Source organism: Schistocerca gregaria, chromosome 8 (assembly GCF_023897955.1).
Source record: "Schistocerca gregaria isolate iqSchGreg1 chromosome 8, iqSchGreg1.2, whole genome shotgun sequence".
In the NCBI taxonomy this organism is placed as follows: domain Eukaryota; kingdom Metazoa; phylum Arthropoda; class Insecta; order Orthoptera; family Acrididae; genus Schistocerca; species Schistocerca gregaria.
The window spans coordinates 69,624,998-69,641,282 of NC_064927.1; the positions used below are offsets into that span (position 1 = coordinate 69,624,998).

The 16,285-nt window shown below is 40.4% G+C and overlaps 1 protein-coding gene across 1 annotated transcript in view; it reads right to left on the bottom strand.

Annotated features, from left to right (window-relative positions):
- Positions 1–16,285, bottom strand: part of LOC126284543 (scavenger receptor class B member 1-like) — a 212,660-nt gene that overhangs the window by 39,881 nt on the left and 156,494 nt on the right. Inside the window, exon 5 of the mRNA XM_049983545.1 lies at positions 2,191–2,391. Coding sequence (XP_049839502.1) covers positions 2,191–2,391 — 201 coding nt within the window. The remainder of the gene's footprint in view (positions 1–2,190; positions 2,392–16,285) is intronic.

A 16,285-nucleotide genomic window follows, 5' to 3' on the forward strand; every position in this document is an offset into this window, starting at 1 on the left:
TCTTCTATTAATCCTACCTGGTATGGATCATACCAATATGTTGAGCAATATTCAAGAATCAGTCTAACATTTGTTTAGCTAGCCACTTTATCCTGCACAAGTTACATTTCCTTAAAATTTTTCCTATGAATATCAGTCTGGCATCTGCTTTTTCAGCAATTTGTTTTATGTAGGCATTCCACTTGAGGTTGATTTGGATGATTACTCTTAGATACTTTTGGTAGAGACTGTTCCCAACAGTTTTTTCAACACTGGTGTACTTTTACAGCAGTGGATTTATTCTCCTACATATGTTACATTTATTTAGTGTATGAATACATGATCTTGCACCATTTTTAGTCACTAGAGAAACCTTTGCAGACACCAAACTGAGCTGTAGTTACAACTTTAGTTTCAGAGAAGTGGTTCACTACTCTGTTGTAAGTTAACTTATCAAACTTTTGAGGAACTGGAGTCAATTTACATAATCACCCACTTGAACTTAAGGGCATACACAAAGAAAGCAATATGCATAGGAGAGGCCATTATGAGAGAGCTTGAACTACTATAAGAAATATGTCTGTGTTATCTAATGGAGCAGCACAGAGTGGTAGCTGGATGTCAGCACAGGCAGCAGCAGAAACACACCAGCCTATGAGCCAGAATGTACGACACATTGTTTGCCAGCATCTTGATATAATGGGTCATATTTAGTGCATTTACTTACACTCAGGCACGCTAATGATAATGAAATATTTGTAACGTCCCTTGAATTTCATAAACAATTTGAGATGCGAAAACAAGTTTCTGGTAAATGGCAGCACACAAATAGGATATTATTTTTTCATGTGGTTTAAATGCAGAACTTTCTTATCTACATCAATATGCGAGTATTTACAGACTTTTTGAACAGAATATAATTTTTACGTATCAACAATAACTGGTGAAATGAAAATTAGTGTGGCTTTGCAACTGCTTAAGTGAAGAAATTACATGCTTATTTTTATACTGAGAATGTGTTTTTCTCATAAGCTGTTGACCTGACATGTTCTCAGTTCCTCATTTAATAAACCACTGTTTTATGTTTCTGTCACAATTTTAGTTGCATTAGCATGTTAGTGAGGTGACATTACATAAATTGTATAGAACAGTTCTATACTTTCACAAACCACCCTGACAATTTCCAATACATGACTTGGGCTGCTTTTCCACCAAATTCAACAACAATCTTAAGAATATGAGATACCTGACATGCAGTAAGGAAATACTTCTGCGGTTGTGCAATATATTTGTCACCTATATATTATAGTACACTACCGGAATGAGTGCTTCTTCCTAGCCATTCCAAGCAGAAGTCTGTTGTTTTGTATATATTACCCCCATGTCAACAGACCACCTCTTGTAAGTTTTTCAGTGCAGATGATATCATTACCTATAGTCTTACTGATAGTTGATTTCATTCTGGTGGCTTTTTGACCTCATCTGTTCTCCCTGTGGTAATTCAGAGTTAAAATTTCTGCGAAAGTTTCTATGTTCAGCAATTTTTGAGAAACTCTGACTCTGCTTTCTTACTTTCAGGTTGCTATCATGCCTTTCACAAAGGGTTTCTCTCTTTATGGTCACTTGTCATAATCTTCATCACCAGTGACTGTTCCACTTCTTTCAGATTTTCATTCTGATTTTTCCCAACACATTTATTATTATTTTAGCAATTGTTATTCTTGCTGTATTACATATTTTCAGGTACTCATCTTTCTTCCCTGTCTATAGCCTGACGTTATCAGCCTAAATCTCAGATATTATAAAACAATGCCAAACACACCAAAAATTAAACACAAGAAAATTTGAAAATAAATTAGAAAAAGGTGTTCTGTTGAACACTTTTGCTTCAATGATGTGTGAACTATTCTGAGGGGAAACAGAAATCTTTAGCATATGCACCTTTGAACCCAAACACGAACCTGAAAACATATCTATCGGCAATCTGCTTTTGGTGTTAAGCATTTCAGACAGGCCTCAAGTAAATTCTCACTAAACTCTCTCTCTCTCTCTCTCTCTCTCTCTCTCTCTCTCTCTCTGCTTTTGGTGTTAAGCATTTCAGAAAGGCCTCAAGTAAACTCTCACTAAACTAACTCTCTCTCTCTCTCTCTCTCTCTCTCTCTCTCTCTCTCTGTGTGTGTGTGTGTGTGTGTGTGTGTGTATGTAACTTACCCGGTCGACAAGGCCAACTTTTTCAAAGTAGATCCAAGAAGGCATCAATGTATTGCCAAGCGTAGTCAGTGTGCTCTCGTAGCCAAACATGAACTCACGTGCCGTCATCCGCACCAGAGGCTGTGAGTTGGTCTTTCCAATCACGAGATTCAGCCCCATTTTCATGAAGAATGAAGAGTCCTTCATGACGTGTGTAATACTCTGTGTGAAAGATGGCAGTATAGTGAGAGGCATATCATTCTGACAGGCTGAATACAGCTACTAAGGTACATTCATTAACATGTGAGGATAATTTGCCTTTTAAATTTTGCACAGATTTGTTGGGCAGCTGATTGCAACTTATGGAACAGTACTTTGGAAAATGTGGCACACTATTACATTTAGTAAGAGATACTGAGAAATAGGTTGAAAGTTTAGTATGCATGGTGTAACAATCACATTATGACAGTAGAAATCCAGGATTATAGCTTTAAATAATCAGGGATGTCAACCTTGCTCGTGATATGTACTCCACCAAGGTAAAGGAATTTGTTTTCTCAGACCACTCCATGTTAACAGTAGAGTTAAAACATTTTATAAAAGGGGCTTGAGAGCAAGGCTGCACAAAAGTTAACAAAATCTAATACCTTAATATTAACAAAACACAATCTCATAGAACTAACACACCAGCTGAGCATAACAAACTGGGACAAATTATTTCAAAACTGTGATTCCAGTCCCCAAACAGTTTATGAAACATTCCACAATTACTTAACAGTTACACTCCTGGAAATGGAAAAAAGAACACATTGACACCGGTGTGTCAGACGCACCATACTTGCTCCGGACACTGCGAGAGGGCTGTACAAGCAATGATCACACGCACGGCACAGCGGACACACCAGGAACCGCGGTGTTGGCCGTCGAATGGCGCTAGCTGCACAGCATTTGTGCACCGCCGCCATCAGTGTCAGCCAGTTTGCCGTGGCATACGGAGCTCCATCGCAGTCTTTAACACTGGTAGGATGCCATGACAGCGTGGACGTGAACCGTATGTGCAGTTGATGGACTTTGAGCGAGGGTGTATAGTGGGCATGCGGGAGGCCGGGTGGACGTACCGCCGAATTGCTCAACACGTGGGGCGTGAGGTCTCCACAGTACATCGATGTTGCCGCCAGTGGTCGGCGGAAGGTGCACGTGCCCGTTGACCTGGGACCGGACCGCAGCAACGCACGGATGCACGCCAAGACCGTAGGATCCTACGCAGTGCAGTAGGGAACCGCACCGCCACTTCCCAGCAAATTAGGGACACTGTTGCTCCTGGGGTATTGGCGAGGACCATTCGCAACCGTCTCCATGAAGCTGGGCTACGGTCCCGCACACCGTTAGGCCGTCTTCCGCTCACGCCCCAACATCGTGCAGCCCACCTCCAGTGGTGTCGCGACAGGCGTGAATGGAGGGACAAATGGAGACGTGTCGTCTTCAGCGATGAGAGTCGCTTCTGCCTTGGTGCCAATGATGGTTGTATGCGTGTTTGGCGCCGTGCAGGTGAGCGCCACAATCAGGACTGCATACGACCGAGGCACACAGGGCCAACACTCGGCATCATGGTGTGGGGAGTGATCTCCTACCCTGGCCATACACCTCTGGTGATCGTCGAGGGGACACTGAATAGTGCACGGTACATCCAAACCGTCATCGAACCCATCGTTCTACCATTCCTAGACCGGCAAGGGAACTTGCTGTTCCAACAGGACAATGCACGTCCGCATGTATCCCGTGCCACCCAACATGCTCTAGAAGGTGTAAGTCAACTACCCTGGCCAGCAAGATCTCCGGATCTGTCCCCCATTGAGCATGTTTGGGACTGGATGAAGCGTCGTCTCACGCGGTCTGCACGTCCAGCACGAACGCTGGTCCAACTGAGGCGCCAGGTGGAAATGGCATGGCAAGCCGTTCCACAGGACTACATCCAGCATCTCTACGATCGTTTCCATGGGAGAATAGCAGCCTGCATTGCTGCGAAAGGTGGATATACACTGTACTAGTGCCGACATTGTGCATGCTCTGTTGCCTGTGTCTATGTGCCTGTGGTTCTGTCAGTGTGATCATGTGATGTATCTGACCCCAGGAATGTGTCATTAAAGTTTCCCCTTCCTGGGACAATGAATTCACGGTGTTCTTATTTCAATTTCCAGGAGTGTATTTTAAAAGCCCATCTTGTTCAAAAGAAATACCATAAAACAAGAGAGGGTAAATTTTGGTACAGCAAATAACTGGAGAATCTAAAAAAATAAGGTATTGCTGCTGAAGCACCTTGCCAAAGTAAACAATTCTAATGAAATTAAGGATCTCGAAAAAATCACTAAGAAACTGTATAAGAAAGAGTTGCAATTGGCAAAACAAAGATACAACACAAATTTCATAAAAAATTGTAAAAACCAATTACAAACATCCTGGTCAGTAATTAATACTGTTAAAGGTGAAGTCAGAAACTTTGACAAGATAGTCCCAATACCAGCAGATACATTCAATAAATATTTTGTAAGCTGTGCTGATGATATCAAAAAGCTGATCAGTAAACCCAATTTAACATGTATAGATTATCTTAAAAGAGCAAACCTAAATCTTAATAGGGCCAGATCATCATTGAAACACTTCAAAGAGGTACGCCAACATGAAGTTCTTAAAATAGTCAAAGAAATGAAAAATTCTTACAGTACAGATATTTTTAATATGTCAAACAATCTATTGAAAGAAATCATACATTACATTGCAGCACTATTAACATATTCTATAAACCTGTGTCTCATAGAGGGGTTTTTTCCTGATCCTCTCAAACTATCCAAGGTAACTCCAGTCTTTAAGAAGGGTGTCAAATCAGATCCTGCAAACTACAGACCAATTTCACTAATTCCAGTTGTAGGAAAAGTCTTTGAAGGCATAATATATAAGCAGATGTATGAGTACCTTGAACTAAATGGTATGTTAAGTGCATCACAGTTTGGTTACAGATAAGGAAGGTCAACATTATATGCCATAGATATCTTAGTCAGAGACATTCTAGCAGCATTTGAGGACCATGCACACACACAGGTAACCTTATGTGATCCGAGCAAAGCTTTTGACTGTGTTGACCACTCTCTTCTGCTCTCTAAACTTGAGTACTACGGAATATGTGATAAAAGTTTAAAACTCATCAAATCATACCTCAATAAAAGGAAACAGGTGGTGAGTTCAGGAAGTCATCTGTCAAACACACTCGAGGTTCAACACGGAGTGCCACAGGGATCTAAATTGGGACCACTTATTTTCCTTGTACACGTAAATGACTTACCAGGAAATATAGATGTAAAGACATATATGTATGCAGATGACACAACTTTTCTATCTATAAACCATGTACCTGATAACCTTGTAAGTGATATGAAATTGGCAAAAGAAAATGCAACATCATGGTTTAATGCCAATGGTCTGCTATTAAATGAGGAAAAGACCCACGTGGTTCAGTCTATCAAAGACTACGAAAATAGAAAAACAAAAGGCAAAGTTTTTAGGTATTGTATTTGACATCAGTCTAACCTGGAACTCTCATGTTGATCACATAGTGGTTAGGTTGTCAAGAGTTATATATTTGTTGAAGAGACTGATGTGTTGTGTGACATTTGAGTACGTAAGGACAGCATACTTTGCCTTTTTTCAATCTCTTTTAAGGTATGGGTTAATACTCTGGGGAAACAGCATAAAAATAAATGAAATTATGGTGATCCAGAAGAAAGCAATCAATAATGGCTAAGGTAGATAATAGAACACATTGCAAACCATTGTTCATTAAATATAGGATTTTAACAGTTATTAATTTATATATTCTTGACAGTGTTAACTATATACTTGCTGAACTACCTAATTTAAGTGTAACAAATGAAAGGCATGACTACTATACAAGAACGTGTACTTCTCTGCTGTTGCTACAAAATAGATTAGCTAAAACTAACAATAGTCATAAGTATATGGCAATTAAAATATATAACAAATTGTCTAAAATGGGTCAATCAAGCCTGACAAATTATTTAAAGACAATGTTCACAACTTCTTGTTAGCTAATCCATTCTATCCATTAGAAGAATTTTTAGAAATGCCCAATATCAACTGAAATATGTAAAAATTTATTTTGTAAAATTAATAGGTTAAGTGAACTGATGAAGTCTATTGCATGTAATAATGCTGAAGGACCAATAAAGAATCTGTATCTAGTATTATTAACACTTAAAATAACTTATTATGTAATCCAATTAGCATGAAGTTTGTGTGTTAACTATTTAGATACATCCAATTATTATTAGTTTAATATTGAATGATAACTTACTATTTGTAAATCCTTGTGGAATTTTCTTTCACAGTTTTATTAGGAGTAACTAAAATATTCTAGTGGATAATGTAAACAGCAGATACAAGGTATGCTCAAAGTACACCAACAAACTATTAACCTCAGGGTCTTTTTGGAGAATCTGCCACTTGAAATTAACAAAATGACAATAAAAAACTTTCTAGTGACTACTTGTAAACTAATACACACTACAATAACTCAAAAATTATCCACACTTCAGTTAATTGATATCAAAAACAAGCAAGGTTCAAAGTATATTTTTCTCATTGGAAACAGCATGCCCATATGCAGGCAGTCATCTTTACACACAATTACTCAGGCAGTTAGCTGTAGGTGTTACTATCATCAGTGCAGACAATAGAGGGGAAATGAGGGAAATATTAATCGACAATCATTGCTACAAAAGACAGGAGCAGTAAACAGTTTTCAATATAAATTCAATGTGAGGTAACACAGCAAGTTATTTGTACTGACTTGCACAATACAACTTGCATACAGAGGGAAAATAGGGCAAGGAATATGATGCATGTTACATGAAGATGTGATTCAACATGCAGTTTCTGTATACGAAAATCCACTGAGAGTCATTGGGAAGGAGCACAGATCTATATGTTCTGTGTTAGATTCCAGACAGACCAACACAATCATGCTGCCATAGATGGACAAGCCAGAGAAACTAGAAGAGTCATTGAGAAGGAGCACAGATCTATATGTCCTGTGTTAGATTCCAGACTGACCAACACAATCATGCTGCCATAGATGGACAAGCCGGAGAAACTAGAAGGACTATTTCAGAGATTTTATAGGGTGAAAGCCTCTTGTTGATTGATCTCAAATTAAGCTTCTAGCAGATAGGAGTACATCCATTTTGCCACAAAGACACAGCTTCACTATCAATTCTGATGACTCTCCTTCAGCCAAAACAAATCTTTGGTTATGTTTATTCATGGGCTTAATGGTATCCTGGATAAATGAGTGAAGGAGGACATTACCTGTCATATGGATGACCTGTTAATTGCAAAGAAACTTGGAAGGATCAAACAGAACCCTAAAGGTATTGCTCAGTGCTCTGAGGAACCACAGAATAACCATAAATTTAGATAAATCTTATTTTGGAACATGAAAATAATTTCACCAAATTCAGAAAAGTTAGCAGAGGAAATCACACAGTTCTCAACATCCTCCATCAGAAATTATTTAAGAAAACTTCTTAGAGTCATCAGTTTTTATAAAAAGCTCATCAAAACGGACATGTTAGCTCTGAGACTCTGTGCGTTAATGGCAAAAAAAGACTCCGGGGCTGTGGTATGCAAATGAAGATAGAGAATTTCAGACACTGAAATATACATTGGTAATGGCACCAATACTGTCATCCTGATTTATCAGATCTCCGCCCATGGTAGCTGAATGGTCAGCACAATGGAATGTCATACCTAATGCCCTGGGTTCGATTCCCGACTGGGTCAGAAATTTTCTCCACTCAGGGCCTGGGTGTTGTATTGTCCTAATCATCATCATTTCATTGCCATCAACACCCCAGTCGCCGACGTAGTGTCAACTCGAAAGACTTGCACCAGGCAAATGGTCTACCTTATGGGAGGCCATAGCCACATGGCATTTCCATTTCCATTTATCAGTTGGTTTTTGGATGGTTACATAGAGATGATGCATTCTCATGCTCATTAGTGGGCCAGATGGAAGAGTCAGAGAAGACATTGGAGATACTCGTTTTAGTCCATCTGAGAAAATGTCCTCTGAGAACTTCATCACCATTTCAATGCAGAATATGGCACTCATAGGGCTAAAGGAGAAATGGTGAAATAGAGGAGAAGCCAATATCAGACTATTTTATTTAGTTAGGAAGAGAATCCTTTTTTGCTGGAAGAGGTGACTGACTCACTGTGGAAGGTAGGAGACGAGATACTGGCAGAAGTAAAGCTGTGAGTACCAGGTGTGAGTCGTGCTTCGGTAGCTCAGTTGGTAGAGCGCTTGCCCACAAAAGGCAAAGGTCCCGAGTTCGAGTCCCGGTCGGGCACACAGTTTTAATCGGCCAGGAAGTTTCATATCAGTGCACACTCCGCTGCAGAGTGAAAATCTCATTCTGGAAACTCTGTACAGCGACTTCTTGGTACAAATAGGGTGTGTAGTTAGGATAATCTCAGGTAATGGACCTCAGCTTAAATGGGAGTGGTGAAAAACAATTATGAGGAGGCACAGGATACAGCTGATGTATATCTCAGTGTACCATCCAAGTTCAAATCCCGCAGAATATAAATGAGAGAATTAGGAAATTTGTACAGAATCTACTGTCACAATTAGTACAAGATATGGGGTGTACTGTTAAAAGAATTCCATGACATCTCAACAAGATACCATGCAGCTCAACTGTTACCACAACTGACTCATCTCAAGAATAAGACACCATCCAAAAAAATACAAGTTGATAACCACCAAGGATGGAGGTACAATATTGCAAGATAATTAATCAGGAACTATATAGAATGTTCAAGGCAGGAAGAAAGGGAAAGGAATGAGTGGGCAAGAACAGGAGAATATTAGTTACACCAACATCTGTATCTACGTACATACTCTGCAAGCAACTGTACGGTGTGTGGTGGAGGGTACCCTGTACCACAACTGGTTGTTTCCTTTCCTGTTGCACTCACAGATAGAATGAGGGAAAAACGACTGTCTATACACCTGCACATGAGCCCTAATTTCTTGAATCTTATCTTTGTGGTCCCTACAAAAAATGTATGTTGGCAGCAGTAGCATCATTCTACAATCAGCTTCAATTGTTGGTTCTGTAAACTTTCTTGGTAGTGTTCTTTGAAATGAATGTCGTCTTCCTTCCAGGGATTTCTACTTGAGCTCCTGAAGCATATAGGTAACACTTACATGCTGATGGAACCCACCTGTAACAAATCTAACAACACACCTCTGAATTGCTTCGATGTCTTGTTTCAATTGAACCTTCTGTGGATCCCAAACACTCAAGCAGTACTCAAGAATAGGTCACACTAGTGTCTTATATGTGGTCTTTTTTACAGATGAACCCCACTTTCCTAAAATTCTCCCAATAAACCGAAGTTGATCATTTGTCTTCCCTACTAAAATCCTTACACACTCATTTTATTTCATGTCGTTTCACAACATTATGCTCAGATATTTAAGTGATGTGACTGTGTCAAGCAGAATATTACTAATGCTATATCTGAATGTTACCGGTTTCTTTTTCATACTCATCCACATTAATTTACATTTTTCTTCATTAAGAGCCAGCTGCCATTCACCACATCAACTAGAAATTTTGCCTAGGTCATTTTATATCAACCTACAGTCATCTATCTTCAATACTTTCCTGTATACTACAGCATCATCAGCAAACAACAGTAGATTGCTGCAACCCTGTCTGCCAGATCATTTATGTATGTAGAAAATAGTAACGGTCTTATCACATTGACCGTTACAGTTGCAGGTTCGAATCCTGCCTCGAGCATGTATGTGTGTGATGTCCTTAGGTTCATTAGGTTTAAGTAGTTCTAAGTTCTAGGGGACTGATGACCTGAGAAGTTAAGTCCCATAGTGCTCAGAGCCATTTGAACCATCTTATCACACTTCTGTGGGGCACTTCTGGTATTACCCTGTCTCAAATGAACACTTACTTAAGAAGTCTTTGAGCCAGTCACATATCTGGGAGCCTGTTACATTTACACGTACCTTTGTTAAAAATCTGCAGTGGGCTACTGCATCATAGCCTTTTCGGAAATCTAGAAATTTGAAATCATTCTGCTGCCCTTCATCTATAGTTTGCAGTTTGCATGTGAGAAAAGAGCAAGCTGAGTTTTCATGAGTGATGTTTTGTAAAGCTGTGCTGATTATGGACTTGGGCTTTTTGCTCTCTACAAAATTTATAATATTCGAACTCAGGATGTGTTCTATAATTCTGCAGCAAACTGATTTTAAGGACCAGAAGGGCAAAATGTTCTTAATAAATTACTGAGAAAACATAGTTGTACAAAGAGTTTGTGGTAGGATGTAGTGTTGTGTGGGAGGTCTCGGTCCACAGGAGAGAAGAACTCCAGATACTGGTAATGGAAGAAATGGTTGGGTTTGAATGTATTAAAAACAGAAACTGGGTGGAGATGGTTGTGCTCAACAGAGGAACAATTGTTTGAAGCAAAGATCTTGTTAGGCTAATTAATCATTATATATATTTCCTTACCTGCTTGAGTCACAGGATTAAGTAGGTTTACTATACATGCTCATTAACAAGGCCTGTTATGTATGAAACATTAATTTAGGAAATATACTAACCATTCATTAACTTTATATGAACCCATAAGTCCTCATTATAGCATCATATGATATGAAAATGGATTGTTCAGCCATCAGCAGTACTGTTAAGCAATTTGTTAAAACTTTTATGGCAAGCCTACCATGGTTCCACATTGTAAAATTTATATAACTCTTGTTGTTTCAAATGTTGTTATTGTTGTGGTCTTCAGTCCTAAGACTGGTTTGATGCAGCTCTCCATGCTACTCTATCCTGTGCAAGCTTCTTCATCTCCCAGTACATACTGCAGCCTACAGCCTTCTGAATCTGGTTATTGTATTCATCTCTTGGTCTCCCTCTACTATTTTTACCCTCCACGCTGCCCTCCAGTACTAAATTGGTGATTTCTTGATGCCTCAGAACATGTCCTACCAAACGATCCCTTCTTCTAGTCAAGTTGTTCCACAAACTCCTCTTCTCCCCAATCCTATTCAGTACCACCTCATTTGTTATGTGATTTACCCATCTAATCTTCAGCATTCTTCTGTAGCACCACATTTCGAAAGCTTCTATTCCCTTCTTGTCCAAATTATTTATCATCCATGTTTCACTTCCATACATGGCTATACTCCATACAAATACATTCAGAAATGACTTCCTGACACTTAAATCTATACTCGATGTTAAAAAATTTCTCTTCTTCAGAAACGCTTTCCTTGCCATTGCCAGTCTACATTTTATATCCTCTCTACTTTGACCAATATCATTTATTTTGCTCCCCAAATAGCAAAACTCCTTTACTACTTTAAGTGTCTCATTTCCGAATCTAATTCCCTCAGCATCACCCGACTTAATTCAACTACATTCCATTATCCTCGTTTTGCTTTTGTTGATGTTCATCTTATATCCTCCTTTCAAGACACTGTTCATTCTGTTCAACTGCTCTTCCAAGTCCTTTGCTGTCTCTGACAGAATTACAATGTCATCGGCGAACATCAAAGTTTTTATTTCTTCTCCATGGATTTTAATACCTACTCCAAATTTTTCTTTTGTTTCCTTTATGCTTGCTCAATATACAGATTGAATAACGTCGGGGAGAGGCTACAACCCTGTCTCACTGCTTCCCTTTTATGTCCCTCAACTCATATAACTGCCATCTGGTTTCTGTACAAATTGTAAATAGCCTTTCGCTCCCTATATTTTACACCTGCCATCATCAGAATTTGAAAGAGAGTATTCCAGTCAACGTTGTCAAAAGCTTTCTCTAAGTCTACAAATACTAGAAATGTAGGTTTGCCTTTTCTTAATCTAGCTTCTAAAATACGTTGTAGAGTCAGTATTGCCTCACGTGTTCCCATATTTCTATGGAATCCAAACTGATCTTCCCTGACGTCGGCTTCTACCAGTTTTTCCATTCATCTGTAAAGAATTCGCGTTAGTATTTTGCAGCTGTGACTTATTAAACTGATAGTTCGGTAATTTTCACATCTGTCAACGCCTGCTATCTTTGAGATTGGAATTATTATATTCTTCTTGAAGTTTGAGGGTATTGAACCTGTCTCATACATTTTGCTCACTAGATGGTAGAGTTTTGTCAGGACTGGCTCTCCCAAGGCTGTCAATAGTTCTAATGGAATGTTGTCTACTCCCGGGGCCTTGTTTCAACTTAGGTCTTTCAGTGCTCTATCAAACTCTACACGCAGTATCATATCTCCCATTTCATCTTTGTCTACATCCTCTTCCATTTCTATAACAATGCCCTTAAGTACATCACCCTTGTGTAGACCCTCTATATACTCCTTCCACCTTTGTGCTTTCCCTTCTTTGCTTAGAACTGGGTTTCCATCTGAGCTCTTAATATTCACACAAGTGGTTCTCTTTTCTCCAAAGGTGTCTTTAATTTTCCTGTAGGCAGTATCTATCTTACCCCTAGTGAGATAAGCCTCTACATCCTTACATTTGTCCTCTAGCCATCCCTGCTTAGCCATTTTGCACTTCCTACCGATCTCATTTTTGAGATGTTTGTATTCCCTTTTGCCTGCTTCATTTACTGTGTTTTTATATTTTCTCTTTTCATCAATTAAATTCAATATTTCTTCTGTTACCCAAGGATTTCTACTAGCCCTCGTCTTTTTACCTACTTGATCCTCTGCTGCCTTCACTACTTCATCCCTTAGAGCTACCCATTCTTCCTCTACTGTATTTCTTTCCCCCATTCCTGTCAATTGTTCCATTATGCTCTCCCTGAAACTCTGTACAACCTCTGGTTCTTTCAGTTTATCCAGGTCCCATCTCCTTAAATTTCCACCTTTTTGCAGTTTCTTCAGTTTTAATCTACAGGTCATAACCAATAGATTATGGTCAGAGTCCACATCTGCCCCTCGAAATGCCTTACAATTTAAAACCTGGTTCCGAAATCTCTGTCTTACCATTATATAATCTATTTGAAATCTATCAGTATCTCCAGGCTTCTTCCATGTATGCAACCTTCTTTTATGATTCTTAAACCAAGTGTTACCTATGATTAGGTTGTGCTCTGTGCAAAATTCCACCAGACGGCTTCCTCTTTCATGTCTTACCCCCAGTCCATATTCACCTACTACTTTTCCTTCTCTTCCTTTTACTACTGTCGAATTCCAGTCACCCATGACTATTAAATTGTCGTCTCCCTTCACTATCTGAATAATTTCTTTTATCTCATCATATATTTCTTCAATTTCTTCGTCATCTGCAGAGCTAGTTGGCATATAGACTTGTACTACTGTCGTAGGCGTGGGCTTCGTGTCTATCTTGGCCACAACAATGCGTTCGCTGTGCTGTTTGTAGTAGCTTATTCACATTTCTATTGTTTTATTCATTATTAAACCTACTCCTGCATTACCCCTATTTGATTTTGTATTTATAACCCTGTATTCACTTGACCAAAAGTCATGTTCCTCCTGCCACCAAACTTCACTAAATCCCACTATATCCAACTTTAACCTATCCATTTCCCTTTTTAAATTTTCTAACCTACCTGCCCGATTAAGGGATCTGACATTCTACGCTCTGATCTGTAGAACGCCAGTTTTCTTTCTTTTGATAACGACGCACCCCTGAGTAGTCCCCGCCCGGAGATCCGAATGTTTCTAATATGTGTTTATTATCACTGTACATTTTCATTGAAAAAATAACATCACTTGATTTGTATAATCACATTGAGATATCCATGATAATTTGTTTTGGATTGCAGTAATTTTCTAGTGGCATTGGTCCTTGCAGTACTATGCAGAACTACAGAGTTGAGCAACAGGGTCACAACGGTAACTTGTTGTTCAGAGCCAGCCTGACTCAACAGGGGTGCAGCCAGGGGGAACCAGAATAAAAATGGGACACGCTGTGGCCTGTCAGCATGGGGGCACAACTGGGGAAGCGTTGCCAGTTGATGGGAGCAGTGGTCGAGGTCAGACGGGCTGCAGCCACTGTAGCCACCCAACAATTTTTGGCAGGGTTCTTATGTCAGTGGCTATTGTTGGGTTCAGAACCACAATGGAGAAGTTCTAGGAGACAAGGAGAAGAGAAATTACATCAAATGCTGTGTGGCAACAAAGTGAGCAGTAGATATCTATGTCAGAATGGTGCATGTCAACAGAGACCTCCCAGAACCTCTTTGACTAGTATAGCTGATGTTAGGCCACAACTAATGAACTGCATACTTCAGAGGTTTCTTGATAGAATGTGTCTACAACATCACAGCGTCAATTGACCTTTTCTCTTTCCACAGACCAATATCCGATAGCCAGTCTCTACCACAACACTGTACTGTGCTGCACAACCCATTATCAACTACAATTTCTGTTCTCACAGTGAGAACCTCCAATGCTATCTACCAATGCACTCGGTGCACACCAGCACACCATTTGCTGTTGAATCTTTGGACAGTGTGGAATGACAGTCCAAGCTACTTCACAACCAATACCTGTTCAACTCCAGCCTGCAAAGTAGCGACACGCTGTATGGGTACAGTCGAGTTCAGTACCACAACCAGCACTGGTCACACAGAAATGAACACTGAAATCATGAGCTCGAGACTGGTAATAGCTGGACTGCCGAATTGAGTCTCGTTTCGGTCATTCTTTTCTCTGTTCCTTTCCATTCAGTCCGAATACCTATACATTTAAATGTAAAATTCATCGAATACACATTGATCAGCCAGAACATTATGGCCACCGACTTACTATAGATATAAACCCGTCCAGCCGATAGTAGCGTGACCGAACGAGGAATGACCACTCCATGTGTACAACGGGGAACCTGCGCAATCTGAATTTGACCGAGGCCAGATTGTGATGCGACCACTACGGTCACAGGTTCGAATCCTGCCTCGGGCATGGGTGTGTGTAATGTCCTTAGGTTAGTTAGGTTTAAGTAGTTCTAAGTTCTAGGGGACGGATGACCTCAGAAGTTAAGTCCCATAGTGGTCACAGCCATTTTTGAACCAGATTGTGATGGCCCAGAGGCTCGGCCGTTGCATTTAGGAAACAGTACGAGAAGTGCTATGGCGAGTGTCTTCAACACGTGGCGAAACGAAGGCGAAACTATATCCAGACGTCGTGATGTTGCATGCGATACCTGATTACAGATGTCGGAGGTGTAGGCTTGGCAGACTGGTAAAACAGGACAGGCGGTGCACTGTGACGGATCTAACATCAGACTGTAATGCTGGGCAGAGTACAAGTGTGTCTGAACACACAGTGCACTGAACACTCCTAATGGTTGGCCTCCGCAGCCGATGCCTTATGCATGTGCCAGTGTTAACACCACGACATCGGCAACTACGACTAAGTGACCATCGGCGCTAGGCGTTGGCGCAGTGGCAGAGTGTTGCATGGTCTGATGAATCCAGATCCCTTCTTCATCGTGCCGATGAGAGGGCGCGAATCCGTCATCTTCCAGCGTTACAGGTCCTTGACACCTGTAATGTGGGACGGAGAAAAGCTGGCGGAGGCCCCATTATGCTCTCGGGAGCATTCACGCGGGCTTCTATGGGATCAATGGATTTCGTGCAAGGCACTATGCCGGCCGAGGAGTATCGTACATTCGTTGCAGACTACGTATACATCTTTATGACGATCATGTTTCCCGATAGCAGTGGCATTTTTCAACAAGATAATGCGCCATGTCACAAGGTTAGGAGTATGATGGTGTGGTTCGAGGAACACAGTGGCGAATTCCAATTTATGTGATGGCCCCCTAATCGCCATATCGGAAGCCGATCAAACACATCTGGGATGTCGTTGAACGTGGCTCATCGCCTCCCCTCCCCAGAATTTACAGGTATTAAGTGACTTGAAGATGAAATGGGAGATACGATACTATGTGAAGAGTTTGACAGAGCACTGGTAGAACTGAGTCGAAACAAGGCCCTGCAAGTAGACAACATTCCATTAGAACTACTGACAGCCTTGGGAGAG